The following is a 27,559-nucleotide window of genomic DNA, read 5'->3' as shown; positions in this document are numbered from 1 at the left end:
ACACAACTCATGCTAAAGGAACCCAGGCAAAAATTAAATTAAAGTGACAGCAGTAAAATGAAAGGAGAAAAAAACATCCTATATGAAAATCCTGAGTGTGAGAAGGAAACATAAATATGCACAGCGAAGAATATGGAATGTTCCCACCAAATGTGAAACAGGCCCAGCCAATGCCATTTATTATACACACTGAACAGCCTCTAAGACCCAACGGCTCCCATAGTGAGGGTTTGGCTTTTTTTTTTTTTTTTTTTTTTTCTCATTTTCTTTTTTGCATCAGATTCTTCCAAGAGCCTGCTCACAAGGAAGACAAAAACAGAGAAATCCTCAGTAAAACGAAACAAACAGAAGCTGAAACAATCTACATCTGAACAATTTAAAAAAAAAAAAAAAACTTATCAGACATAAACCACACCAAACACTCATCCCATTTAATTTCCTGTTACATGCTCTGAGGAAGCCAAGAACATCAGGCCCAGGGCAGCAATGCTCTGAGCTCAGGCCCCCTCTATATGACAGATTCATGCACACACACCCACACATACATTGACCCAGGCAGAAGTACACATGCATGCACAGGTGGCTAGAGAACCACAGGGCCAGATGGGAGGAGGGGGCTGGTCAAGGATATGCCACCAACTGCAAACTGGGGACCCAGAGATCGCTTCTGTTGCAGGCTGAACAAAAGTCAAAATTTAAAAAAAGGCAGAACACAGGATAAAGGTAGGATGCTCAGACAAGAGGTTGGATAGATGAAGAGGGAAAGATGCAGGAGTTTCAGGGAAGCAGCCTCAGAAGGGGAGGTTTTTCTTTATTGGGAACTCAGATAGGCAGAGGTCCTGCGACTCCAGTGATATATACTGAGGCTGAAGGAATGTGCCACAGCATTACCTTTGTATCCTGTGCCCTCTCCCTAGGTAGAGGGAAACCAAACACCGACCCTCTAGTCCTCCCCATTGACACTCTTAAGGACTTTCCCCAGTACCCAAAAAGAAATGAGCCCCCCCTCACACACGCACATAGTTAGGTCCAGCATAGGCCAAAGTTAGGCCAAGCACAGAAAGCCTCAGTAACTCTTCTTGGTGGAACCAAAGCCTGAGAAGCCCATCACAGCTGCCATCTCATCATCCTCCTCAAATGTCAAGTCCTCCTCAGCTCTCCTTTTCTTCTCCTTCTGTTTCTCTTTCTTGTACGCTTTGGCCTTTTCCTCCTAGAGGGGAAAATCACTCAGAATCAGTTCAGACTCTTCAACCAAATGTTGAAAGAGACGTGAGCTTCAAGATTCCTTTCTATCTTTAGGAAAATGTTGTTAAACACAAGTAAAAATCCCAAGGGCAGAGCAAAAGCCACAGTAAAGAGTATAAAGGATAAGAAAGAAGTTTCAGCCTCTAGATAGAATTTCTCAGTCCTATACCCCATTTTATTTCTAGTTCTTAACAGAATTATAGAAGCAAAACTATGCAACGGCAACAAACGTTCTGAGGCATATTGTGCACACCAGGAACTGTTCTGAGTACTTTATGTATATTATACTGAGATCTCTAACATGGGGAAACTGAGGCACAGAGAGATTATATAACATGCCCAAGATTCACAGGTAGTAAGTGGAGGAAACAGAATTCTGACTCAGGCAGCCTGGTTCCACAGGGCTCTTGGGAACTAGGTATATTTAATCTTTCCTATATTTTTTTTTTTTTAAAAAGAGATGGGGGAGGCTATGCATGTGTGGAGATAGAATTGTGTGGGAAATCTCTATACCTTCCTCTCAATTTTGCTATAAACCTAAAACTGCTCTAAAAAATTAAGTCTTAAAAAAATTAAAAAGAATACAGACATCTCTAATTGATGATGATTTGACTTATGATTTTCAACTTTACAATGGTCTAAAAGTAATAAACATTCAGTAGTAGGAACTATACTTTGAGTACCCATAAAACCATTCTGCTTTTTCAGTTTCAGTAATCAATAAATTACAGGACATATTCAACACTACTATAAAATAGGCTTTGTGTTAGATAATTTTGCCCAACTGTAAGCAAATGTGTTCTGAGCACATTTAGGGTAGGCTAGGCTAAGCTACGATGTTTGGTAGGTTAAATGTATTAAATACATTTCAACTTATGATATTTTCAACTAATGATAAGTTTATCAGGATGTAACTCCATCATAAATCAAAAGGCATCTATAATTACAAGAAAAAAAGTATTCAGAGAGTCCAGCAGACAAGGGTAGGTACAGAGCCATTTCCTTCAGAACACAAGAATCCCACACAAAAGCAATAAATGAGATACAACTCTGGGGGTAGGAGTGGGATGAGGAAGACGGCCTCCCATGATTCATAACCTGAAATTCAAAGCTGATCAGGGGAGGGACAGAAAAGCCTTACCTCTTCTCTGAGCTCCTTCATTCTTTCCTCGAAATCATAATCCTTTTGTTTCTCTTCCATCTTCTTCTTGTTGACCTCAAAGCGTTTCTTCACCTGATCCAGGGTGGAACGCTCCACACGCATAGACATACCCAGGTTTCGCTGATCTGGGTAGGATCAACAGTCAGGAAGGCAAGGTCATTACAACATCCTCAGACCCTCAGAAAGTCTTTTCCTGACTTCTTTAAAAAAAATAAAAATTATCTCTTACGCACAGCAAAAGTAATTACAGCTAAAAGAAACTCCCTTGGCCTCACCTGTTCCCAGAAGCAGCAGCCCTAGATAACAAGACGCAAGTAGTTTCCAACTGCCCTTACTGAGCAGATGAGCACCAGTGGGGCCAACTGGGCTCAGGAAGAGCACGGTTTGGGCTTTCTGAGAGCCTAGAACAGTATCTTACCTCACGGCCAGAAATATTAGATAATGAAGTAAAGGATGGCCTGTGCTGAAGCAAATGGAGAGTTCCCCAGGTATAAAAAAAAAAAAAAAGGCCCAACAAAAACCACCCCTTTCCACCCACCTCCAAAACCCAATCCCAGCCCCAGTCACAAACTACCTCCAAGCCTTACGTTTCTTTCCATTAATGTGATCCAGGAAGTTGATGGAGTCCTTCACCACACAGTCACAGACATTACAGTAATATCTAACAAACACGAAGAAACAGCACATGGGTCAAATATGGTTTTAAGGATCTTCCTTTCTAGAAATGTTAAGCCTTCATTTCCATGAAGCCTTAGCTTTCAGCAGAGTGCAATAGCCATCCTCTAAGCCCCAGAATGAGCCCTTCCCTCCTGGTATTCCTACCCTGTGTAGTCGCCTCCCAATTTGTACCAGGATTGGTCTGGGTGACCAATAGAATATGTCAAAAATGATGGTATGTCACTTCCAAGATTAGGTTATAAAAAAATCAGGCCTTCTGTCTTTGTACGAATCACCTGCTCTGGGGAAGCCAGTTGCTTTGGTGTGAGTGATCTTACGCAGAGGACCCTGGGGCAAAAAACTTAGGTCTTCAAACCACAGACTTGTGAGAAAGCTTGGAAGCAGATCTTCCAGCCCCACTTAAGATGCAGACCTACCTAGCTGACTCCTTGACTGCAGCTTCATGAGAAATCCTGAGCCAGAACCACCTAGAGAAGCCACTCCCAAATTCCTTATCCAAAGAAACTATGAACTATGTTGTTTATGCTGCTCAACTTTGGGTTAATTTGTTAACTTACACAGCAATAACTGGGAGGAATGACAACAATGGATTTATTATGCTGCTCAGAGAACTGTCACTCATTACTGTGTTGCCTTCCTGCCAGAAAACCTAACTAGACAAAAAAGTAGTGGTGGGCAAAAGAGTGATGAGCTCTTGTGAGACCCTTCTTCCTATAGTTTTGGCCTGGGAAAAAGGTGCACAACCCAGCAATCCATAACGCCTGAAGTCTATGCAGCTAGCCTGGAACCTCAACCCCCTTTCTTCATCATTAACAACTTTTAGGCTCCATTCTAGCTCCACCTAATTTCTCTCTCAGAATTCTACTCATTAGTCCTTTCCTTCATTTCTTCCTCTGACAGAACAAATAATCCCTTTTAAAATGTTAAATAGTAGTTGCAGTGCTAATATGAAAAAGCCCACAGAGTGAACACTCCTAGAGACACTATCATGTTAACTTGAGACCTTGGGGGACCAAAAAAAAAAAAAACAAACCTTAGAATTATAGGCAAGAAGGATCAAATCCTGGGGCCAGGGACTCCCCCTTAACAGTTCCAAAAACCTACATAGGTAGTTTACTAGACCCACTCTTGGCTGCCGAGAAAGATGAAAAGCCACTCACCCTCCCATCTCAGACTGTGGGGTGGTCTTGGTAATGACAATTGTCTTCCCAAGCTTGGATTCCAGGTCCACCTTATAGTCCCTGTGCCGCAGAAGCTCTCGCTTGACTGGCTGCACTGGTTTTCCTGAAACATAATGGGGACAGAAGTCCCTTTAATATTATAGTCCCTCTTAGCACCTCCAGTGCAAAAAAATAAATAAATAATGATAATAAATATTATAGGTTCCTCAACCAAAAAGGAAAAAAAATGCATGAAACCCAAAATTCAGGTCTACTCTCATTTATTTTTTTGATTCCTAAGCAAAGGAACACAACAGAGATACTTAAGCAGCAGCTAGGGAGAATCTCAACACAAGAAAAAAAATAAGCCAGCCCCAACTCTCTACAGCTTTTCTCCACTTTAAAGCCAGCAAGTCTAAAAGCAGCATGTTTTCTATTTATTGATTAACTGAATGGAAGGGAGAACTTCTGAATTTTTACTAGAAGCAACCTTTTCGAAAGAGGAGCAAGGACGTTCAGTAATGCTTTCAGGCAGATATCCTAAGCATAACACAGAAAAACACCTGAGAGCTAGGTCATATTTTTTAAAAACGGGGACCAACATATACCTGTTACATGTCAAGAAGTATTTATTATTCATATTACATAAAAACTAAAAGGGTTACTGTGTGTCAGCTGACATGTAAAAGGAAAGAAGAATATACAAGTTTGAAACAGATGACAAAATAAGACTTTTCCTAAAGAGTAATCCATATCTAGGAGAGGAGCACTAACTTCCTGACATCGTACAAGGCACGCAGAAACAGCACTACTCAGTACAAGCTGAAACAACAGGTTCCTGGAAAATACCACTGCTTAGACTATATGAGGGGGTCTTCACTGGGCCAGGAACGCTCTCCCCTTTAAGAAATTTCAAGGGAAAGAGTGGGGTCATAGACCGCAGTAATGAGCAGCAGCAAAACACTCCACCTAACTTCTTCTGTCACTACTAAGGATTCCGCTCTCCTCTCTGTACTTCAAGAAAGCACTAAACGAGCCAAGTAAAGGGAAGGCAAGGAAGCAGAGGACAGCAGAACTGAAGAGCACCTCAAAACCACTTCAGTCCACCTTCTCGCTCTCATTTTATAAATGTAGAAACCAAGGAGCAGGGAGGCAACACTCTGGCAGAATTACACTGGGTAGGAGGGCAGCGCGTTTCAACTCTCCACCCTCTCTCCACTCATCGCATCACTTCTAAAATACCCTTAACCCTTGATGGAGCAAGCACCCACCATCTTTCTTTTCTCTCTCTTCCGTGAGCCTCTTCTCGGCGAGTTTCTCGTATTCATCTTTGTCCCACTTTCGGCGGAAGTCCAAGTTTTTTGTCTGTGGGGAAAAAAAGCGCTCAAGACCCGTCGCCAACCGTGTCCGGACCCCTACACAAACTGAGGGAACCTCGCCTCCAGGGCGGCCCCAGAACCCTCTGAACCGCACTAGGAGGCTGAGGTAGCCTCAGGAAGCCAACCTGAGAGACCTCCGCGACTTCACTGACCCTGTTCCGGGGCCTTACGGGAGTTCTCGAATCCAGACCCCGGGATCTCGAGGAAGCGCCGAGAAGCCAGTCTCGTGCAGTAGTTTGTCTCTATTCAGCCTTGAGAAGCCACCTCCCACCCTCAAACCACCTCCTCCTCACACACAACACCTACCCCGCTGCCCGACGCCATCTTCACAGCGAAGTGAATGGCAAGGCGGAAAATGCCGTAAAAAGCGGCCTGGTGCCGTAAAGCAAGATGGCTCTACAGTAAGCTTAGAGTCTCGTGTTCTAACAGAGCTGAAGGACTGGAGGACTTCTAAAACAGGCTTGTTGGCCCCGCCTCCGTCCCTAGGAGATGGCGCAGGCGCAAGAGGAGTATGAAGCAACACGGAAGTACGGGCGCCTAGCAAACGTTTTTTAGCTTCGGCTTTCAAAACAAGCATTGAAGGGCTGTCGGGCCGATAGATTTAGCTCAACTATGTAACGAACGAGGAAACCGAGGTTCGGAAACAGTGGGCTCAGATCTAGTCTAATCAACTCTGCTTGCATTTCTAAACCTTCTTTAAGGCTGAAGTGCTGCTATTAGGGGCTCTAAATGCCCCCCTTCACCTGCATGCACCAGAGATATGGCCCTAAGCTACAGTAGTGTTTCCAACAACTGCACCATTCCCAATGCACATATAGAAAGCACGTTTTGCACTTGAGTTCTTTTCCTTGAAGCAATGCTATCGCCCTTTGGTTAACTCATTATTCCATCAACTGGGGAACATTAGAGTCATTCAATCTGTAGGCGACAATTTAATCAACGTGATTAGACTTGGGAAGGCCAGTCAGCAACACTCTAGAGCAGGGGTCCCCAACCTACGGTGAGTTGTATAATTATTTCATTACATATTGCAGTGCAATAATAATAGAAGTAAAGTGCACAATAAATGTAATGTGCTCAAATCATCCAAAAACCATTCCCCACCTCCCCGGTCCATGGGAAAATTGTCTTCCATGAAAACAGTCCCTGGTGCCAAAAAGATTGGGGGCCACTGCTCTAGAGTGAAGCACTCCGGCAGAAAACTCACTGTTTGTTGATTCCTAGTGACATAACTGTTCTCTCCAAATTGAGGAAAGGAGGGAAAGAAGGGAGACACTGTGCCTGCTCCCTTCACTGAAGAATCACTCCAGGAAGGTTACTCCTAGCTCAGAAAATTATCTAGTGTGCACTCAAGCATTTCCTATGGTCTACGCAAACCAACCCCTTGATAACAAATTACCCAAACTACTACACTTGATATTTTATTTAACATATTATCCAACCACTTCTAGAACAGTCTCCATGGCATGGAATAGTCGGAGCTGTGATTCTGGCACAGGAAATGGTCTCCAAAATCTCAAAAGATCATATCTCTGCCTTGTCAAGTCACCTGTTAAGTTCAATGTTCAAGATTATTAAACAGATAGCTCCACCCTGCTATCTGTTAGCTGTGGATGGCCCTGGAGAGATGCCAAATCAATATGGGTACTGCCATGCCCTTGGGATAGCATCTCTGTCCTCAAACAAAGCAGAAAGCAGCCGTTGCCCCTCCCTGTTGCCTTCCCAAAACTCCCTGGATAGGCCAAGGGCTGGTTGTGGACAAATTCTCCACAATCTGGTTGTGAAGCTGCAGCAGAAGACTAAGTTCTGGCTTCTGATCACAACGGTTCAGAATCGTCAGCCTGAGGTGAGTCTCCCAGAGCCTTGCTCATAGCAACCATCTCAGCACCTCCTGACAGCATTCAGTGGCACTTCAAATTTGCCTCTGCAGCTATAGCGTGTCTCTTTCACATATCAGCCATCTGCATCCATGCAGAATAGCTGCTTGCACTAGCTCAGGAATCTTCAGGGCCTTGTATAGTTCTGTACCCAGGAAGGATGGAGGAGGCAGAAGATCCTTGTCACCCATCCTGGCCAGCTGCTGTAAAGTCCATCAGAAACTCAGCTCTAGAGGAAACCTTTTCTACAAAGAGCAACAGAGGCAATCAGGCAAGGATCAAGACTTAGATAGTCGCTTCTGAACTTCAGCCACAAGATTTTCACGTTTAATGGCCACCTGAAACAGAAGAGAATCTTCATGTGACAAACTAGAAAGTGATACTAGCTCCTTAGCCACTGTTTTTCCAGATTCATTTTACTCTGCATCCACTTCCACTAGTTATACAACAGGTATGAAGTAGTATGAGCTCCAAGCTGACCTGGAGAGTGTATACACTCAAGAATAAAAAAATTCAAACACCTCATCTGTGTCAGTTTTATTGATTAGTCTTAAAATACCCATTCAGATTTCATTTGTCTTTCTTCTGCCCACTCAGCCAATATTCATGGGCTACAATGGTTGTTTGGGGATGGGTCTGCATTCATCTCTATCACTATTAACCCTGATGATATCTCCTCAGCCAGAAGATAAGTATTTCTAAAGAATCTGGGAAAAACAGAAACACTTGTTCCCTTCTATTTCTGCTCCCCCCACTCACCTCCTCTCTGCTGGCCACTGAACGGAGCTTGATAACCCCTTCTTTCAGTTCTTGCTCACCAATAATGACCACCAGGGGAATGCCCATGTTCTCACAATAGTGCAGTTGGGTTAATAATTTAGGGTTGTTCTTGTATAGCATCTCTGCCTGAAAAGAGTGGAGGACTTAGAAGTGACACAAACCCCAGGAATAACTATTTCCAAAAAAGCCAGAAATAAGTGGCTAGCCCTCCTACCATAATCAGCCACTCTAGTAATTAGACTAAAAAGGTATTGAGTTCCACCCTAGGCATAAGTTAGAAATGAACTTGGCTCCTGAATTACCCAGATGACTCAGATATCAGCTCCACCATACCTTGATCCCAGCATCCCAAAGCTCTGCAATTAGCTTCAACCGTTCTTGTAGAAAGTTCTTCTGTGGTGTGGCCACAAACACTTGGGTCTCTGTGGTCCGTACCCTCTCACCTAAAGTCTGATAAGAGAGAAGAAAGTAAAACTAATAAAAACTTCCTTTGCATCAACAATTCCAAAAAATAAGACAAAAAGAATCATCAAAAAAACAATGCAACTGCACCTCTAGAAACAGGAAGGTTTTTAGGCCTCTTGCTCTACCTCACTCCTACCTAAGACCTACCTTCATCCTCTGCTCCACAATGGAGAATATTCGCTCTACCCCAATGCTGAGCCCCACACATGGCACACTGTGGCCGTTGGGGTCAAACATGCCCACCAGCCCGTCATAGCGCCCACCAGCAGCCACACTGCCCACACTCAGGGGCTCCTCCCCAGCCTGAGCTGGGGACTGCAGCAGTATTGCTTCATAGATCACTCCTGTATAGTAGTCCAGGCCCCGAGCCAGGCTTAAGTCAAAGGAGATCTGTGGGGACAAGGCTATAGTCAGTCCCAAACTAGATTCAGAACCCTGAGAGCCCCAGAGTTCAGCAGAAGGTCCACTCCCAATTCAGCTTACCTTTTCAGAGATTCCAAATAAAGTCAGGTATTCAAACAGCAGCTTCAGGTCCTCCAGACCCTCCAGGGCCTGCTTGTTCTGGGATAGTCTGGGATCCTGGAACATTTGCTCTACCAGGGTCACCCCACCTGAGGACACAGACCATCTGTCCTGTTCACCCAGGTGTATTTCATCCAAATATATCCCTAATGTCCTCTAGCTTCTAGCTAGTCCTCCTCACTTTCTTATAAGAAGATGATCCTGGTCTCATGTGACCAGATCCTCCTCCTCTGCCTCCACCTTTGCCATCCTAAGATACAAAGTGGTCAAAATAAGTTAAAAGGGAAATTAAATTCAGGGCGGGCTCTGGAGCTTAGCATATCTACAGAAAGGAGGTGTTTCAGAGGTAGAAGTTGAGCACATATCACCCACAGCCTGGTTCTATCACAGCTCTGAAAACCCTGGTTCTTACCATGACATTGGACATAATCCCCAATTTGATCAGCCACCTCAGGAGCCAGGCCTTTCTTTGCCACCATCTCATGTCTCACATCTTTCCAAGACATCTGCATAAACACCCAAACATTAGCCCAGCCCCAAGATCCTTCTTTCTCAAACTGGAAAAGGACATCTCACTTTCGTTAAGTATGTATGTCACAAGTAGCTAATGGTATACTCAGCAAAGTCAGAGACAACTTAAGAAATTCAGCCACTTCCACCAAGCAAGGTGTTAGTTAACAAAAAGAAGGAAAGAACGAAATCCAGCCACAATCCCCACCATACAGCACAACTCAGATCTTGCCTCAGAATGTCTCCTTACCTTCCTCCCATAAATGGCCCAATTCCAACCACCGTCTCCTTACTTTTCTCTAGAGGTATAGATTTGAGGGCAGGGCAGGAACCTAGACAGGGTCTACTGAAGCATGTGTTATTTGTTACCTTGTCTAGTTTGTCTATTGAGGAGCCGACAGCACGGAACTTGCTTTCAGGAACACCACAGACAGCAAACATTCCATCCATAATCCGCCGGTCATTGACCTGTGAACTCATTGTAAGTAATCCAAGTCCCTTGTCAATGTCCTTTCCCTCAAAACAATGGCAGTACTCTCCTAACTCATAAAAGGGAAAGGAAATTTCAAAGGAAGAGTACATATGTAAGAAATGCAACAGCTAGACTATGAAGGTCCTAGAGCTTTAGGCTTAAAGGCTGGGGTCACCTATGTTTGGGACTTGCATAAACAGTATTAGGTCAAATCCAGACTTCTCACCCAGTCCTCAGCTCTGGCCTCACCTTAATGAGAAAGTCCCCCAGCTGCAGACCATTTAGGATTTCACACATGATCTTCAAACATTCTGCATCAGGGATCATGGGGTCAAACTGACCAGCTATGTCAAAATCCTACAACAAAGAAAAAGATAGGAAAAAACCTCCGCTAATCAGCCAATTCCAAGACTGTGACCCCCAAAACCATCAAACTGTGCTGCTCCAATCAGGTCACTTACACACTGGCAGAATTCCCTGTAGCGGCCTTGGACCATGGTTGGGCTCTCCCTCCGCCACACCTTTCCAACATGATAGCGTTTCATCCTCTTCACTTTATTCATGGCCAGATAACGAGCAAAAGGGACCTCACATAAATAGGTTAAGGAAGAAGGATACTGAATCCAAGGTTTAGGCCGAATATACAGATACTAGGGGGAATTGGACCTCTATCAGTTAGATCTCATCCACTAGGATGAGAACATTTACCTTCTCTGTAATATTTCCCACTATCCCCAAGGCCTAGTAGTCCTTGGCATTCAATATACATTGAATAGTGTCAAATGAAGGAATCTCACCAAGTAAAAGTAAAAGTTCAACAGAAAACGGGAAGCAGAGATCGAAATGACCCAAGAACTAATTCAGGTCCGGGCCATTTCCTCCCATTGAGGAATTCCCAACCATCTTAAAATAGTCAAATTTCTGAACCTGGATTTGCCTACGACTTCTAAGCCATTTCTGAAAGTGTAGGCCAAGGACCTCATGCATCTTAATTACCCAGGATGCCTGTTTAAAAGGCAGATGGTTGAGCCCTACTATGGAATTAAGAATCTCTGGATCTGTGGCCAGGAATCTGTCTCTGCAAGCTCCCCCAAAGGATTCTGATACACATTAAAGTTAAATGACAGGGCTCCAGGCCAGGCTTCCTGACAGAATTGCCTTCTGGGAGAAACTGGAAGTAACTGCTGCTACCAATGGACCTATGGGGTCCCAGAATCACTCTCTTCCTTTTTGTCAGAGAAAGCCTTCTAGATGTAGAAAAAGATAGATCAGTCTCCAGCACTCAGAAGAATACAGTAAGGTCATAGCGAAGGGACAACAGCTCTCCACCTTGATCCTTCAGATCATAAATAAGCCCAGAGTCCTCTCCATACTTCTCAGTGAGCACTTCCTGCAGGGATCAAACAGAAAAAGCCACAGTTCAAAGGATGACCCCAAAACACAGAGGAAAAGCCCTTTGAGACACTAAAAACAAGTGAAGCAATGGGGTTCCAGGCAGTCTTTTTTCTCCCCTTACCTTTAGCTCAAATGCTGGGGTATCCAATCCCTTTGCTCCATGACGTTTAAAGCAGCTAACAACCAAATCAAGAATTTTCTCCCTCACAACCATCTGCTGGGGACTAAGATCCCTGGTGCCCTAGAAATCAAAAGCAGACACCGTGAAAGCAAAAACAAAAAATAAGTCCATTTAAGACAAGGAGTTAAACTACACCTTATGTTAAGGTCTGGAGCTGACATTTCTTGAATTCGGATGAGCCTGAACCCCACCCAGTATCTCAAGAATAGCAGTTGGGTTTTTTTGTTTGTTTATTTTGTTTTTAATTTAGTTTAAGAGGACATTAAAAGGGGTCAGAGAGATGAGCAAAACAGAGGTCAGTCCTTCAAGGCACTCTAATGGGATAGGGTGAGCAAAAAACATTACCTTTGGAGTCTTGATAATAAAATTTGGTTTGTCTTGATGTGGTTTCAATTGGGATGTTAACACTGCCTTTGCAACCTGACAGAAAAAGGAATGGGAGATGTGGCTCCTCTGGACACTGGCAATGCCTGTGACATCTCTGACTCTCTGGATCACCAAACTGCAAAGACTCTTGACCCTGAGCAACAGGAAGCCAGAGCATTATTTCATCTATCCAAATCTCAACCCCACCTCCAAGAACCCAAGTTCTATCTACAATTACACATGTAGTATATATGAGGTCAGGTCTTCATTACAAAAGCTTCCTCACTATATGTGGAGTTTTGAAATCTCTCAAAAAGTTTAAGCACCTGAGAACAACGAAGGTACAGAATAACCCACCATTACAACCACCAACCATTTAGGGATAGGGATTATTATGATCTTCTGCAGTTCTCAGTTTCTACTCAAACAGAAAAAATAAGTATTTTTAAGGAAGCACTGGTTATTAGGTTTGGAGATAGAGAAAATACAACTTGAAGACAAGAGAACCAGCCCAAGGACACAGAGCAAGCGTGTGGAATAAAAAGAAATGGATTTCCTGGTTGAACTCAAAAACCCAGACTAGTAAGATGCTGGGAGACTATTAATAAAAAGTATGAGCCTTGTTGTTCATGATAGCACAAAGCATCTATTAAGAGGAAAATAGAGTATTTCCCAAGTAAAGCAAAACAAAATAAGTGACTTTATTACCAACAGGCTGTATGCTCTTCCAGAAATAGAGGGTGAGGTAGTTCTATACTATATTGATTTTCTCCCCCAAGAGAAGTTCAAGTCCACAATCCCTCATTTGCAATTCCAAAATCCAAAAATCTCTGAAATCTGAAAATTTTGAGATTCATTTTGGGGTTAATTTTAATGTGAACTCAATCTACTTATGACCTTTAGTTATCTCAACTTAGTGGGAATGTCGATATATTTTCCTTAAGAAATATTACTATGCTTGACTCCAAGAGTTTCAGATACAGGTGCGTAGATCTGTATTAAAACACTCCTTTACTATATATCAGTAGATATGTCATTTAACCTTGCAGCCTCCAGTTCTTCAACTGTAAAGTTAAAATAAAAACCCTAACCTCTCAAGATTGCTGTAAGGAGTAAGTGACAAAGCACCCAAAACGCTTAGCTCAGTGCAGGTACATAGGAGACACTCAATAAAAACCGATTGCAATACTACTGGAATACAGGCTGTGAGTCCATGCTTTCACACCTGGAGGCCTAGCCGTGACAGACCGGAGCTTTTTCAATCTCGCTCACCTGGCTATGACAGTGGACCGCCCCCGAGGAAGAAGCACAGGGAGGTCGCAGGAGCTGGCTGAGCAAGGCAGCCCAGGCCCTCCTGGGCAGGAGTCTGAGCTGGGGCATGCCGCAGCAGGACGCCGGCTTTCTGGGACAGGAGCCAAAGGCCTCGGAATGAGGCAGGTCGGACCCCAGGAAAGGTGCTGGCTGCTGTAGAGGTGAAGCCCGAGCACTACGGAAGACCTGAGCGTTTGTGCACCTCCCGAGTCCCGTAGCGTGGGCTCCGAAACTCCCAAGCTTCCTTTGCAAGCAGCTTGGGCACTTCCGGTAGTAGCCGGAAGTCGGGTTGTACTCGATGAGGGCTCTCTAGGCGTGCGGGCCAGCGACTCGATAGCCGGAAGTCATCCGGGCTGAGGCTACCACAGCCGATCCAGGCAGCAGTCATCTCCAAGTTGGTAGCCAGGATGACTGAGCGTGCGGCATTGGAGGAGCTAGTGAGACTTCAGGGAGAGCGCGTGCGGGGCCTCAAGCAGCAGAAGGCTAGCGCCGAGCAGGTGCGACCAAGGTGGCAGGGGAGAGGCCAAGCAAAGCCAAGGAGGACATAAAGCCGGGGTAGTCTGAACACAGGACAGGGATATGGGGGAAGGGACCGGGCTGTTAGGGAGGAGATGGGCTGGTTGGGGAGGTATCCTGGGTGGGTCCTGAAAGAAGCAAAGCTAGGCTCGAGCAGATCCTAATGAGGGAAGAATATCGAATGAATGGCGGGGGAGGGAGGAGAGTGACAGGTGGATAACCAGCGCCTTCTTTCCCTCCACAGATCGAGGAGGAGGTGTCAAAACTCCTGAAACTGAAAGCACAGCTGGGCCCTGATGAAAGCAAACAGAAGTTTGTGCTCAAAACCCCCAAGGTAATATCATTCCTGTAGGGAGCCTCTGAGAGGGTCCCTAATTCCACTCACAAGGGCACTTATGTCTGCTTCCCTGAACCAGGCCATTGAGGAGAATCTGAAATACTAAAAAAGACAGTTGCTCAGGGCACTGGGCTGGACTGGACTCTACCTGAGTCATTCTGGGATGGCATAGTGATGGCAGAAACTAGGTCAACTGGGTGATCAGGGCAGTCAGCTGCTGCTGCTCCTCCTTTTTTCATTCACTAAATATTTATTGTGTGCTTACTGTGTCCCTAGCGTTGAATATACCCTGGTGGACAATATAGCCTGCCCTCAGGGAGCTTACATTCTACTAAAGGAGGCAGACTTAGAGCAAATAATCCCACACATGGATATGTAATTACAAATTGTGATAAATGACATAAAGAAATTAACAGTTATTCTCTGAGAAAAATAAGGGAGAACTGGAGAGTCCGAGAAAGCCTCAATAAGGAAGTGTTATACTAACTGACCTAACAGATGCATAGGAGATAGCCAGCGAAGAGTGTGAAGAAGGTGGTAGGTCCAGGTAGAATATGGAAACCCTGAATCAGCAGGAAAGAACTTTGGTAGTTTTTAGGAACTAGAAGACAACCTATATGACTAGAACCAAATAAAGAGGGAGGGTACAGTGGAATGAGGTTGAAGATTCTTAGCCCATCCTCCAGTTCAGTTCAAATGCCACTTTCTGTAAGTTTTATAAACAGAACTATTCACTCCTTCATCTAGGTTCCTTTGGCACTGCATACATATTTCTATTATTGCACTGACTTTAAGTAGTTATTCATGTGCTTTATTTACCCCGAGAAACTGAGACTAGGTGCCTAAATAGGTATAGTCGGCCCTCCACATTCAGGGTTCCACATCCACAGATTCAACCAATGACAGATTGAAAACATTCAGGGAGAAAAAAACAACAATTTTTTTAAAACCCAATACAACAATAAGAAATATAGTATAACAACTATTTATATAACATTTGCTTTATATTAGGTATTGTAAGTAATGTAGAGATGATTTAAAGTATATGGGAGGATGTGCATAGTTTGTATGCAAATATTGTACCATTTTATATAAGGGATTTGTACATCCTCAGATTTTGGTATGCACAGGGGTCCTGGAACCAATCTTCCTCAGATACCTAGAGAAATTGTATTTAATAAATGTAATTGAAATTAAATTCCAAAAGAGAGGGGAGATGGTCTGTCTTCCTTGTGTTAAGGTTAATTCTTTAGGCTCCTAAATTCATTGAGCTGTTCCTTTCTACAGACAACTCATTTTCAAGGGTTAAAGAAACAGTGTAGGCCAGGTGCGGTGGCTCACGCCTATAATCCTAGCACTCTAGGAGCCTGAAGTGGGAGGATTGTTTGAGGTCAGGAGTTCTAGACCAGCCTCAGCAAGAGCGAGACCCCCGTCTCTACTAAAAAAACCGAAAGAAATTAGCTGGCCGTGATGGCACGTTCCTGTAGTCCCAGCTACTTGGGAGGCTGAGGCAGGAGGATCGCTTGAGCCCAGCAGTTTGAGGTTGCTGTGAGCTAGGCTGACGCCATGGCACTCTAGCCCAGGCAACAGAGCAAGACTCTGTCTCAAAAAAAAAAAAAAGAAAGAAAGAAAGAAAGAAAGAAACAGTGTAAAATCCCAAAGCAGTGATGATCAATGATTATTCAAACTATTAGATGAAAAACTTAATGGGGAATTTATGACAGATCAGTCTGTCCTCACCTAAACCCAATGATCAGTCTTAACATCACTAAAAGTAGGACAACCAGACATGTTCCTGCTGATGTGATGCAATAAGAAGCACACAGCACCACCTATGAAGTATTCTTGCCAAATGAAGTTGAACCTGAATCTAATCAGGTCTTTGGACTAACTATCAGTTTACAGGAAATACTAGAGATGGAGGAACATGTTAAATTACACATTAAGATATTGTTAACCAAATCTGGAATATGAAAAAATTTTTAGGACAAATGACTCAATTTCCTCAACAAATACATTTTTTTTAAAAAGGGAGAGAAAATTATCATAGATTTAATAGACATATCAGCCAAATACAATACATAGACTTCATTTAGAATCAGATAAGCCAACCATAAAAAGATATTATTGAGGCAATTGGGGAAAATTGAACATGGCTTAGGATTAGACAATATTAAAGAGTTGTTAGTTTTGTTGGTTATAATAAATGTATTAAGTGCTCTGGTTTTTTTAAAAGCCTTTATGTGTTAGAGAATCATACTGAAGTATTTATGGATGAAATGATATGATGTCTGGGATTTATTTTAAAATATATCAGAAAAAATGTTGGCATTTAAATGAAAAAGAATAGCAGATGTTAATGATTGTTGAAGCTGGGTAATGGATACATGGTGATCTATCATATAATATTATTCTCTATATTGTGTCTTTGAAAATTTCCATAATGTTAAAAGAAAATAAGATTATGCTGGAGAGTTAATATCCACTTTAGTTTGTTGAAACACATTTCTTGACACGTTATTCACATTAACAATAGAAAACTCAGTATTGTCTGGATAAGACTCTAATAATACTAAAATGTTATTTGCCTTTTTCACTGTGTTAACATTTGTATTAAAGGTACAAAAGCACTGGTGAGTAGAATTGCTAGTGCCTTAGCATGACTCAAACAGTGGCACTAAACTGTACTAATAGCCAGTATGTTCTTTACTGCCATGCACTCACAGTTAAAAAAAAAATTCAGTCTTAAGAATATCTGATTAAACAGTAAAAATTAATTTTATTGAATCTTGACTCTTGATACCCTCTTTGTAAATATTCACTGTGATGAAATGGGAAGTACACATAAAGCATTTCTGTTGCACTTCCAGGTAGGGAAAATGCTTATGCCATTGTTTGAGTTGTGAGCTGAACTATTAATAGCTACTTTTTTCTTAAAACACCTTTTGAATTTGAATGAACCACTGAAAGCCAAATTATGGTTTTGCAGACTTGATTATTTGATGGACATTTTTACAAGAATGAACAAAATAAGCCTTGTCACCTCCAGGCAATCATCTGACAGTATTTGTCACCATTGATAAAATTCAAGCATTCAATTAAAAGTTAGAGTTTTAGATAATTAGTATCTTCCACCATGAGCTTGACAGCTTTTTAATAATTAGACTTTCCTGATGAGATCTTTGGTAATATTAACAAATATGGTTTTCTAATAATGAAATGTATCAACATTTGGGAGAACTGTATAACTGTTATCAATGAACCAATATTTTCCACATGACCAATGTATGATGTTATAACATCATCAATGGGTAAAGGATCCCTTCAAAGTACAAGATAAAATAATGGATTATTTTTTACTGTGGGAAAATATTATATAACATAAAAATTACCATTTCAATGATTTTTAAGTGTACAGTTCAGTAACATGAAGTACCTTCACATTGTTGTATAACCATCACCACTATCCATGTCTGGAATTTTTTCATCATCCCAAACTGAAACTCTATACTCATTAAACAGTAACACCCCACTTCAGTGCCTGGTGGCCACTATCCTACTTTCTGTCTCTATGAATTTGACTATTCTAGGTACTTTATATAAGTGAGAGACTAATGAATTTAATGTAACAGTATGAAAAGTTCATTGATGTAGCTTTCAGATTCCACATTGCAACCCACCTTTAAGAAACTACCACTTGCTGGATTTTGATATAGTAAGAAAAAATACCCACAGTTAGCTGAAAAGTTTATTAAAATACTCCTCCTTTTACAACTACATATCTATGTAAGGTTAGATTTTCTTTATGTATTTCAACCAGTATAACATACCATAATAGATTGAATATGAAAAACATATATGAGAATCTTCTATTAAGCCAGACATTAACGATTTGCAAAGATGTAAATCAATGCCACTCTTCTCACTAAACCTTTGTTTTGGAAAATAGTTACATTTTCCTTAAATATTATGTGTGTTAATATGTAATAGATTTATTATTGATTAAATGAGTTTAACAAATATTTCTTAAATGAATATTTTTAAATTTTTGCAGTTTTAATTTCTGATACAGTAAATATTGATAGGTATAATCCACCTTGGGGTCCTTAATAAATAGTATGAATATAAAGAGGTCCTGAAACCAAAGACTTTGGAGTAGGGTGTAAAGGTCCAGACTAGAAGCTGTGAACTGGAAGAACACAGTTCTGGTTCTGACTACCACAAACATGTGGAGTGGTCTTCGGTAATGATTTAACTTCTCAACATCCTGTAATTAATTCATCTATAAAATGTGTCTGCCCAGCCTATGTCATAGGGCTATTACCAGAAACAAATTAGAGAACAAACAGTCCTAATTAGGACTTCAAAGAAAAGTTATGTTTAGAAAGAAAAGTTGCTTGTAAAATTTGGAATTCAACTAGTTGAGCCAGTTTAAGTTGCTTATATGCCTGTTATCAGGTAAGTGTTTTCTATTAGGCAGGGAAATGTTCTGTTATCCCACAAAGTTTTTAGAGAAACTTCTTAGAGGCCGGGCGCGGTGGCTCACGCCTGTAATCCTAGCACTCTGGGAGGCCGAGGCGGGTGGATCGCTCGAGGTCAGGAGTTCGAGACCAGCCTGAGCAACAGCGAGACCCCGTCTCTACTAAAAATAGAAAGAAATTATCTGGCCAACTAAAATATATATAGAAAAAATTAGCCGGGCATGGTGGCACCTGCCTGTAGTCCCAGCTACTTGGGAGGCTGAGGCAGTAGGATCGCTTAAGCCCAAGAGTTTGAGGTTGCTGTGAGCTAGGCTGACGCCACGGCACTCACTCTAGCCATGGCAACAAAGTGAGACTCTGTCTCAAAAAAAAAAAAAAAAAGAGAAACTTCTTAGAGAAAAGGGTTCTAAGAATTCTAGAAAATAGAACCAAGCTTAAAAGGGAATGGACTTTAGAAGGTGGGTAGCAAATGGGTGTGAGAATTAATAGAGAAACATTTGTAATTGTTTTACAACTCAGTGGCCTGTAGGAAAATTTGTTTAGGGCAAGATTCGTTTTCCTCATTGTTGAAGTCAACCGTTTATGTTTCCAGATCTCATTATTCTTGTTTTAAAGTCTTATCCCTGGTTCTTTGACTGATTTTCACTCCAAGGGCACAAGAGACTACAGTCCCCGGCAGATGGCAGTTCGGGAGAAGGTGTTTGATGTAATCATCCGCTGCTTCAAGCGCCATGGTGCAGAAGTAATTGATACACCGGTGTTTGAACTAAAGGTGAGGGATGGGTAAGGGGAAACTGCATGGTGGAAGAGCGGGTAAATGAATAACAGAGAGTGACAAGAGAGTGAGGACTCAAAGGCTCCACTCCTTTTGTGGACACACACCAGTATTTTCTCCAATGAGAACAAGGACAGGACTGGCTTGGAGGGAGAGGCCCCGCCTTTTATTTATCTTGGTTGTGGCCAACAGCTCCCCAAAGAGAACCCTTCTTAGGAGTGGAAGTTGTTCTGGCTCCTGTCTACATTGAATTCCATGATGTCTATACTTGGGATGTTTTCTAGATACATGCAGACTGTATATATATATAAAGTATTAATACATAACCATGTTGATGGAGCTTGTGGTGGTTTCTAGTTCTTTGCTATTAAAAACCCAAATTGCAGTCAGGTGTGGTGGTACTGAACCTGTAATCCCAGATACCCAGGAGCCTGAGGCAGGAGGATCACTTAAGCCCAGGAGTTTGAGGTTGCAGTGTGTCATGATTGCACCTGTGAATAGCCATTGCACTCCAACCTGGGCAACATAATGAGACCTCGTCTTTAAGACAGACAAAACCAGATTGCATCCCTCCCTGCTTAAAACCTGGTGATTCCCATTGCATTGATAATACAACCCAAACTCTTTACTCAGGTTTGCAAGGCCCTCAATGATCTAGCCATTGCCTTTCATACCTCATCTCATGCTATTCTTCCTCTTGCCCACCCCATGCTACTCAGTCTTATTTCTATTCATGGAACATACTAAATGGGTCTCTACCCCAGGGCCCTTGTTCTTGCTCTACCCTTTTCCTGAACTCCCTTTTCCCCAGCTCTTTGCATGACTTATTTCAGATTGAGATTGCAGATTTTAATTTCACAGCTCAGCTAAAATGCTACTCCTCAAATAATCTCCAACTACCTTGTCTAAAGTAGCTGTATCCCTCTATCACATTGGCCTATTTTATTCCCTTTAGATGATGACTATTTGAAATGATTTGTTAATTGTTATTCCTTGCATTATTAATATAGTACCTGTTTTTTCATTGATATATAATTGTATATGTTTATGGGAATATTTTTACCTGCTGTATTAGTTTGCTGGGATTGCCATAACAGTACCATAGACTAGGTGGCCTAAACAACAGAAATTTGTTTTCTCACTGTTCTGGAGGCTGTAAGTCTGAGATCATGTGTTGGCAGAGTTGGTTCCTTGTGAGGGCCAAGAGGGAAGGATCTGTTCCAGGACTCTCTCCATGGCTTACAAATGCCTATTGTCTCTTTTTGTCTTCATATCATCTTCCCTCTCTCTGTGTCTGTCTAAATTTTCCCTTCTTATAATGACATATGGGATTAGGGCCCACCCTTACGACTTCATTTTAACCTAAAGACCCTGTCTCCAAATACAGTTATATCTGAGGTTACTGGGAGTTAGGACTTCAACATATGAATTTAGCAGGTCAGGGGACATAATTCAGCTCATAGCACCAGTGGATAAGTGCTTCTTATTCTACACACTGGGAAATTTCAGGCTTGTTAATCTTTGCCAATCTGGTAAGTGAAATATGTTATCACCTGTTAAAGACATCACAGGGCAAGGGCTGCTGTAACATCCTTCAGACAGTCTCAGTTTTGGCTTTTGACATTGTTCAAATCTCAGGCATCATAAAAACATGTTTGTTGGTCTAATAACCCACTCCTAGGAGTTTATCCTCAAGAAAAATATTTTAAAAAAGAAAAAACTGTATATCCAAGTATGTTTATTGAAATGTTATGAAAACCTTTTTAAAAAATTGGAATAATCTAAACATCTAACAGTATAATATTAGGGAGGAGGTAGGTACAGACTTCTTCTTACTGGAATATTATACATCTTTTAATAGTAATATTTCAGCTCAGTCATAAAATGGAAATGGAAAAAGCAAAAACTCAACACAAAATTGGTGTTTCCTTTTGATTATAACTACATGAAACACCTAAGAATTGGGATAAAGAGCAGAGGGAAATGTAGATGAGTTGAAATCAGTCATGTTAGAGTGGTGGAGTTTTATTTTTGAAACTTCTTTTCAGTATAAAAATAAAATTTTTTTTTAAAAACCTTCTTTTTAAATTGTTGTATTTGTTACTATGACCATATTTCTTTATGTTTTCTGCAGGAAACACTGACCGGAAAATATGGTGAAGACTCCAAGCTTATCTATGATCTGAAGGACCAGGGTGGGGAGCTGCTGTCCCTTCGCTATGACCTCACTGTATCTTTCTAAATTTGGACCCTTAAGATAGGACTCTGGATGGATTGGCCCTCACTGGGCTAGAGCAGATATCGGTAGGATCAAACATGAGGCCTTTAGCAATTAGGGAAATTATTTCTCTAAACCAGGAGTGGGACTTTGGCTAAACACAACATAAGCCTTAGAAATCTTCTGAATCCTGAATGAGACCTCAGTTTTATGTCAGGGGCCAGTTCCAACTCTACAACAATCCCCTGGCCTGTCCAGTGGGCTAAATTCTCCTTAATGGACCAACAACACATTTCCTTTGTCTCCAAGCTACACAGAGAATCATCTGCTTAAAAATCTCACATGGGGCCCTTCTTTTCGTCCGTGGCCAATCTGCCCAGCCCCATGCCATGCTGAACATAGTCCAGGAGAGACACTATCAAAGAGAAAGTAGCCTTAATCTTTTTTGATACTTCAGGTGCCCCTTGTGGTAGCACAGTTGATTCGTTCTGATGTCCAAAAATGCTGTTAATCTCACGGGTGGTGGTTTTACTTGCACAGGGAGTGGTTAGACCCCAGCCTCTGTTGGTGCTGATAATCAACTTCCAGGCAGTCATAGGAGGGGCTTTCTCCTTAACTCTTTGTCATCAGGTTCCTTTTGCTCGGTATTTGGCGATGAATAAACTCACCAACATTAAACGCTACCACATAGCAAAGGTGTATCGGCGGGATAACCCAGCCATGACCCGAGGCCGATACCGGGAATTCTACCAGTGTGTGAGTGTTGGGAAACAGGGGCAGGATGAGTAACTTAGGTGCTACCTCAAGCTAGTAGAAACTGTTGAGTACTCTTGGTATCCTGAGCAAACTAGATGTTCCAGTTAATGCTCTTAGGATTCTATGGTGTTTTCATATAGATTTCACAAGGGCACTGTGGGGAAAGGGAGAAGAGTGAAATCTTCTCCATTTTATATGTGAGTAAACTTGATATTCAGCAGATGAAGCGATTATAAGGATAGGAAAGGCAAAGTCAGGACTAGAAACCTTAGTTCAGTGCTCTTTATATTAAACCACAGTGATAAGATCACAGCATAGGATCGGGAAATTAGATTTGAGTTGTCATATTATCCAGACTGATGTCATGGCTTCTGGATGAATAGAGAAAATGGTTAAGCACTAAGGCTATATAATTGCCCTATAGCAGTAGGAGTTAAAGAAGGACAAGTTAAAGAAGATGATGTACATGAAGTAGTAGTACATGGAGGAATAGCCCAATATATGGAAAGGAAAACTAGGACTGGTAAAAGGCCCAAAAATGTTGGGGTTTTCCTCTGGTCTGATGTCAGACATAGACAGTGAAGGAGCAGGTCTGTGGCTTGAGTTCAAACAGGCCTTCATACAGAGCAAAACTCCCAGAAGTCCCCTTTTAAGAAGGCTGAACCTCTGAGGATCTCTAGCTACCCTCTCCCTGCAGGATTTTGACATTGCTGGGCAGTTTGACCCCATGATTCCTGATGCAGAGTGCCTGAAGATCATGTGCGAGATCCTGAGTTCACTTCAGATAGGTGACTTCCTGGTCAAGGTCAGAGCTGATGGGGCTGGGAGGGCAAGGTAGGGTCTGGCCTCTCACAGGAGAAGGCCCTTATGCAGAGAGACCAGTAGCCTAAATGACTGAGGCTACTGAGGGTCACGTAAAGAAAAGAGATTCTCTCCTCACTATGCCTTCGGTCCCCACAGGTAAATGATCGGCGCATCCTAGATGGGATGTTTGCCATCTGTGGTGTTCCTGACAGCAAGTTCCGTACCATCTGCTCCTCAGTGGACAAGCTGGACAAGGTAATGACCCAAGCACTTGACTCTTCTTTTCCCAGATCCCCACCCTGCCGTGAGAAATGGACAAGCAGATTAGGAGAGAGAGGTGCCTGCCTCTATGCCCCAGGTTGTAGGTTGGAGGGTAGCTACTACTGCTCCAAGGCTGCTCCCCAGGGAGGGTTGACACTTGCTCTGTGGTGGGGAAGCTGCCCGGGGGTTCCTGACAGGTATCTGCCTGCCCAGGTGTCCTGGGATGAAGTGAAGAATGAGATGGTGGGAGAGAAGGGCCTTGCACCCGAGGTGGCTGACCGCATTGGGGACTACGTCCAGCAGCATGGTGAGGAGCTGAACCCAGCCTCCCCAGCCGCATCCCACTGCCCTTAATCCTAAAGTTGAAATTCTTTTGGGGGTGTGTATATATGTAGGGGACAGAGAGTATGTGTGTGCACACACACGTGCATGTGCAGTTAGAGTCCAGGCAAAATGGTGGACTCCCTTTTTTTCTCCTTGTCAGTCAGTCTCACTCATAAATCTGTCTCCCCAGGTGGGGTGTCCCTGGTGGAGCAGCTGCTCCAGGATCCTAAACTATCCCACAACAAGCAGGCCTTGGAAGGCCTGAGAGACCTGAAGCTGCTGTTTGAGTACCTGACCCTGTTTGGCATTGATGACAAGGTATGTTAGGTTGGGGATGGGAGCCCTGGCTGAGTTCTGGGGCTTCAGGTCCCTGATTGTAATCTAGTATTGACCATATCCTTGTCTCCACAGATCTCTTTTGACCTGAGCCTTGCTCGAGGGCTGGACTACTATACTGGAGTGATCTATGAGGCAGTGCTGTTGCAGACCCCCGCCCAGGCAGGGGAAGAGCCCCTGGGTGTGGGCAGTGTGGCTGCTGGAGGGCGCTATGATGGGCTAGTGGGCATGTTTGACCCCAAAGGGCGCAAGGTGCCGTGCGTGGGGCTCAGCATTGGAGTGGAGCGGATCTTCTCCATTGTGGAGCAAAGACTAGAGGTAGGTCCTCGGGGGTGGGTAGACAGTCTGAGCAGGTGGTGGCACCCAAGCAATCTCTCATCTCCAAGGGAGCAAGTGGTACTGTTTTGGGCAAGAAGCATCTCTCAGAGAAATGAAGAAAAGGTGATGACTGCACTTCACAGATTCCTACCCCATTATAGGCCAGTTTTATAGATCTTTAATCTTTCTTTCTCCATGAAATCCTCTGCTCTGCGTTTCTACTTCTCTTGTGGCTGTCAGGAATCTAGGCTGATGCATCCAAGACCCAGATCTTCCTCGTGATACAGAATACTTAACATTTTACTGCCATGTGCCAGGCACTGTGCTTGTAGGGGAAAGTGTGTTTCATGCATTAGCCAATATAATTCTTACAACAGCCCTCTGAGATTAGCTACTTTTATTATTTGCATTTTTCAGATGCAGAAACTAAAGCATTGTATGTAGGTCAAGTAATTAGCTCAAGGCCATGAAATATACAAGTGGCAGAGTCAGAATTTGAATCCTGGCAGTCTGACTCCAAAATCTTGCCCTTAACCACTCTGTAATATTGTCTTTTAGTGAGAAGTATGTGTCTGAGGCCCTGGGATCCCTCAGATGGCTGCCTGGAGTAACACCAAGGAAGCCTTTCATGGCCTCCAGCCCTCCTTTGTTGCTACTGCTCTTAAATGGCTGGTTGCATTTCATCCTCTAAGGAATGCTGTGGCAACCTTCCTACTATTCCTGTGCCTTTTCTTTAGGGTGGAAACCACCTATGTTTCCCGCTTTAGGTCATCATTCTAGTAGGCATCTTATGTTTTAAGAACTATGAAAATAATTTTCCAGAAAAAGACAAGGGGCAGCAGTGTTCTCCCTTCCCTGCACCCACATATGGGTTGTACCCCATAACTGAAGTATGAGAGGCATAGTCTCACAAATGGGCAGATAGTAAGTGGGGACTAGAACTGCCAGGGGTGATTTGATTGCCCAGGGTGGGCTCATAGTAGTACTTTTGTGTGAAAGATCTGGTGAACCCTTAAGACACTAGAAGGAGGCCGGGCGCGGTGGCTCACATCTGTAATCCTAGCACTCTGGGAGGCTGAGGCGGGAGAATTGCTTGAGCTCAGGAGTTCAAGACCAGTCTGAGCAAGAGCAAGACCCCGTCTCTACTATAAATAGAAAGAAATTAGCCAAATAACTAAAAATAGAAAACATTAGCCAGGCACAGTGGCACATGCCTGTAGTCCCAGCTATCCGGGAGCCTGAGGCAGGAGGATCACTTGAGCCCAGGAGTCTGAGGTTGCTGTGAGCTAGGCTGATGACACAGCACTCTAGCCCAGGCAAGAAAGTGAGACTCTGTCTCAAAAAAAAAAAAGATACTAGATGGAGATGAGCTTGAAGTCACTATAAATAAGCTACCTTTTCCTTTTCCTTAGATTATTTATTCGGGCAAGTCATATATACAAGTCAGTTAGTTCATTCCTTGTATCTTCTAAGAGCTACCTTATACCCAATTGCTAGATGAGAAGACTGGTGGAGCTCACTGAGTTGGACCTGGTCTTTCAAAATCCTGACTAAACCCTGCTCTGTTTGCTCCTTGAAGGGGCTAGCCCAGCTCTCTGACTCTTATCTGTCCCTTCCCCAGGCTTTGGAGGAGAAGGTACGGACCACAGAGACACAGGTGCTTGTGGCATCTGCACAAAAGAAGCTGCTGGAGGAGAGACTGAAGCTTGTCTCAGAACTGTGGGATGCTGGGATCAAGGTACAGGAGGCAAGCCCAGGGTGGCAGCAAACTTGACAGTTCTGGGCACAAACTAAATCAAAGGTCACCCATAGTGACCCTGCTTGGGCCCTCAGGAGGTTGTCCCTGAGGACAGCAGAAGCCAGCCTTCACCTTCTGCTCTGGTCCCCTGCAGGCTGAACTGATCTACAAGAAGAACCCAAAGCTACTGAACCAGCTGCAGTACTGCGAGGAGGCAGGCATCCCACTGGTGGCCATCATCGGCGAGCAGGAGCTCAAGGATGGGGTCATCAAGCTCCGTTCAGTGGCTAGCAGGGAAGAGGTGAGGAGGGCACAATAAGGCTAAGGGACAGGGAATGTATGCCATGTTGGCAGGCCCATGCCCATTCAAAACCTGAGCAAAAGCCTGGCATTCATGTTAGCACCAACTCATAAAGGACCTAAGGGATTAACCTGTTAACTGTGGTCGTGGTAGGGTAAGATCTCCATCCCCACATACACTGGATGTCTTTCCGGCTCCCCCAAGAGGCACTGTCTACCCTGAAGTGTTTGGGTTCCTGCTCCCAGTAGAGCCAAGCCTGATGACTGGAGGAGGGAGCAGGCACTCGGAGCGGTGGAGTGGCAGATGCTCATACCACCTTCTTCCCCATCCTGGCCAGGTGGATGTCCGAAGAGAAGACCTTGTGGAGGAAATCAAAAGGAGAACAAGCCAGTCCCTCCGCATCTACTGAACCGAGCAGGCACTAAAGGCTAAGACAAAACTCTACATATGTGCTTCAACAAGCTTTGCACTTTTCTGTTTCAGCAGGAAGACCTGAACAGTGGTCGGAACAGAGACTTTTAAATTTTTATTACGATTATTTTATTGGTAATTACTGGCAAAAATGGCCAGGTACTAGGCCATTTTCCATAGAAGGCCCTGGCGGCTTAGTCCAGTCTGCTTCTGGGCTACAGGGACCCGGCCTGAGATGGTCGCATCTGCTGGTCCCCACACCAGATGGAGCGGATGCCTCCCCACAACCAGTTGCCAAAGGTCCAATAAAACGCCTAAACCACCGGAGCCTGCCTGTGTCACTGCCTAGCCCTGCCTTCCCGGCAGAGCCTGAGCCTCTGGCTCAGACCACTTTAGGGGTGGGAAGCGGAGAAGGACTTACAGTACACCCCCAGAGGCTCTTCCTGAGCTTCTTGCCTCCGGCGCCCACCCTGCGGCGTG

At 43.4% G+C, this 27,559-nt stretch overlaps 3 protein-coding genes across 8 annotated transcripts; 1 reads left to right on the top strand and 2 right to left on the bottom strand.

Annotated features, from left to right (window-relative positions):
* Positions 1-151: 151 nt before the first annotated feature.
* Positions 152-6,076, bottom strand: ZMAT2 (zinc finger matrin-type 2). The gene is made up of 6 exons (XM_045551006.1): positions 5,931-6,076; positions 5,517-5,610; positions 4,246-4,369; positions 2,995-3,068; positions 2,387-2,532; positions 152-1,210 (listed from the first exon to the last, which is right to left on the bottom strand). The coding sequence occupies exons 1-6, from the start codon at positions 5,946-5,948 to the stop codon at positions 1,067-1,069; spliced, it is 600 nt and encodes a 199-aa protein (XP_045406962.1). The 5' UTR covers positions 5,949-6,076; the 3' UTR covers positions 152-1,066.
* HARS2 (histidyl-tRNA synthetase 2, mitochondrial) lies at positions 5,516-13,780 on the bottom strand. Of its 6 annotated transcripts, XR_006735083.1 has the most exons (14): positions 13,465-13,659; positions 12,172-12,246; positions 11,767-11,886; positions 11,545-11,640; positions 10,712-10,837; positions 10,500-10,607; positions 10,148-10,246; positions 9,681-9,774; positions 9,230-9,357; positions 8,894-9,136; positions 8,615-8,731; positions 8,261-8,407; positions 7,653-7,839; positions 5,516-5,610 (listed from the first exon to the last, which is right to left on the bottom strand). XR_006735083.1 is itself a non-coding variant. In XM_045550998.1 (13 exons), the coding sequence occupies exons 1-13, from the start codon at positions 13,570-13,572 to the stop codon at positions 7,780-7,782; spliced, it is 1,521 nt and encodes a 506-aa protein (XP_045406954.1). In that variant the 5' UTR covers positions 13,573-13,780; the 3' UTR covers positions 7,033-7,779. The 6 variants fall into 6 exon arrangements, 5 of the variants coding, with proteins under 5 accessions (XP_045406954.1, XP_045406957.1, XP_045406955.1 ...); XM_045550998.1 differs by lacking the exon at positions 5,516-5,610 and having other exon boundaries at positions 7,033-7,839; positions 13,465-13,780; XM_045551001.1 differs by lacking the exon at positions 5,516-5,610 and having other exon boundaries at positions 7,033-7,839; positions 12,172-12,346; positions 13,465-13,768.
* HARS1 (histidyl-tRNA synthetase 1) lies at positions 13,720-27,406 on the top strand. Its single transcript, XM_045550997.1, has 13 exons — positions 13,720-14,000; positions 14,264-14,353; positions 19,490-19,609; positions 21,747-21,842; positions 22,461-22,586; positions 23,284-23,391; positions 23,547-23,645; positions 23,865-23,958; positions 24,166-24,293; positions 24,387-24,629; positions 26,251-26,367; positions 26,522-26,668; positions 27,006-27,406. Exons 1-13 carry the CDS (start codon positions 13,911-13,913, stop codon positions 27,075-27,077), a joined length of 1,530 nt encoding a protein of 509 aa, XP_045406953.1. The 5' UTR covers positions 13,720-13,910; the 3' UTR covers positions 27,078-27,406.
* Positions 27,407-27,559: the final 153 nt, after the last annotated feature.

This window comes from Lemur catta, chromosome 5 (assembly GCF_020740605.2).
Source record: "Lemur catta isolate mLemCat1 chromosome 5, mLemCat1.pri, whole genome shotgun sequence".
Taxonomy (NCBI): domain Eukaryota; kingdom Metazoa; phylum Chordata; class Mammalia; order Primates; family Lemuridae; genus Lemur; species Lemur catta.
The sequence above is the reverse complement of the archived record's forward strand: the minus strand, read 5'-3'. Positions and strand labels throughout refer to the sequence as shown.

Bases quoted from the DNA above. Each gene is read 5' to 3' on its own strand.
- ZMAT2 (XM_045551006.1), bottom strand. The intron at 4,370-5,516 runs GTGGGTGCTTGC...ATTATGTTTCAG, and splicing joins AGAGAGAGAAAAGAAAGATG to GAAAACCAGTGCAGCCAGTC. The intron at 1,211-2,386 runs GTAAGGCTTTTC...TTTCCCCTCTAG, and splicing joins TGAAGGAGCTCAGAGAAGAG to GAGGAAAAGGCCAAAGCGTA.
- HARS2 (XM_045550998.1), bottom strand. From the start codon at position 13,572: ATGCCCCAGCTCAGACTCCTGCCCAGGAGGGCCTGGGCTGCCTTGCTC. The intron at 10,838-11,544 runs GTATTCTTCTGA...TATTTATGTGAG, and splicing joins CCCTTCGCTATGACCTTACT to GTCCCTTTTGCTCGTTATCT. The intron at 9,358-9,680 runs GTAAGAACCAGG...CTGTGTCCTCAG, and splicing joins GGATTATGTCCAATGTCATG to GTGGGGTGACCCTGGTAGAG.
- HARS1 (XM_045550997.1), top strand. From the start codon at position 13,911: ATGACTGAGCGTGCGGCATTGGAGGAGCTAGTGAGACTTCAGGGAGAG. The intron at 23,392-23,546 runs GTCAGAGCTGAT...CGGTCCCCACAG, and splicing joins TAGGTGACTTCCTGGTCAAG to GTAAATGATCGGCGCATCCT. The intron at 23,646-23,864 runs GTAATGACCCAA...CTGCCTGCCCAG, and splicing joins CAGTGGACAAGCTGGACAAG to GTGTCCTGGGATGAAGTGAA.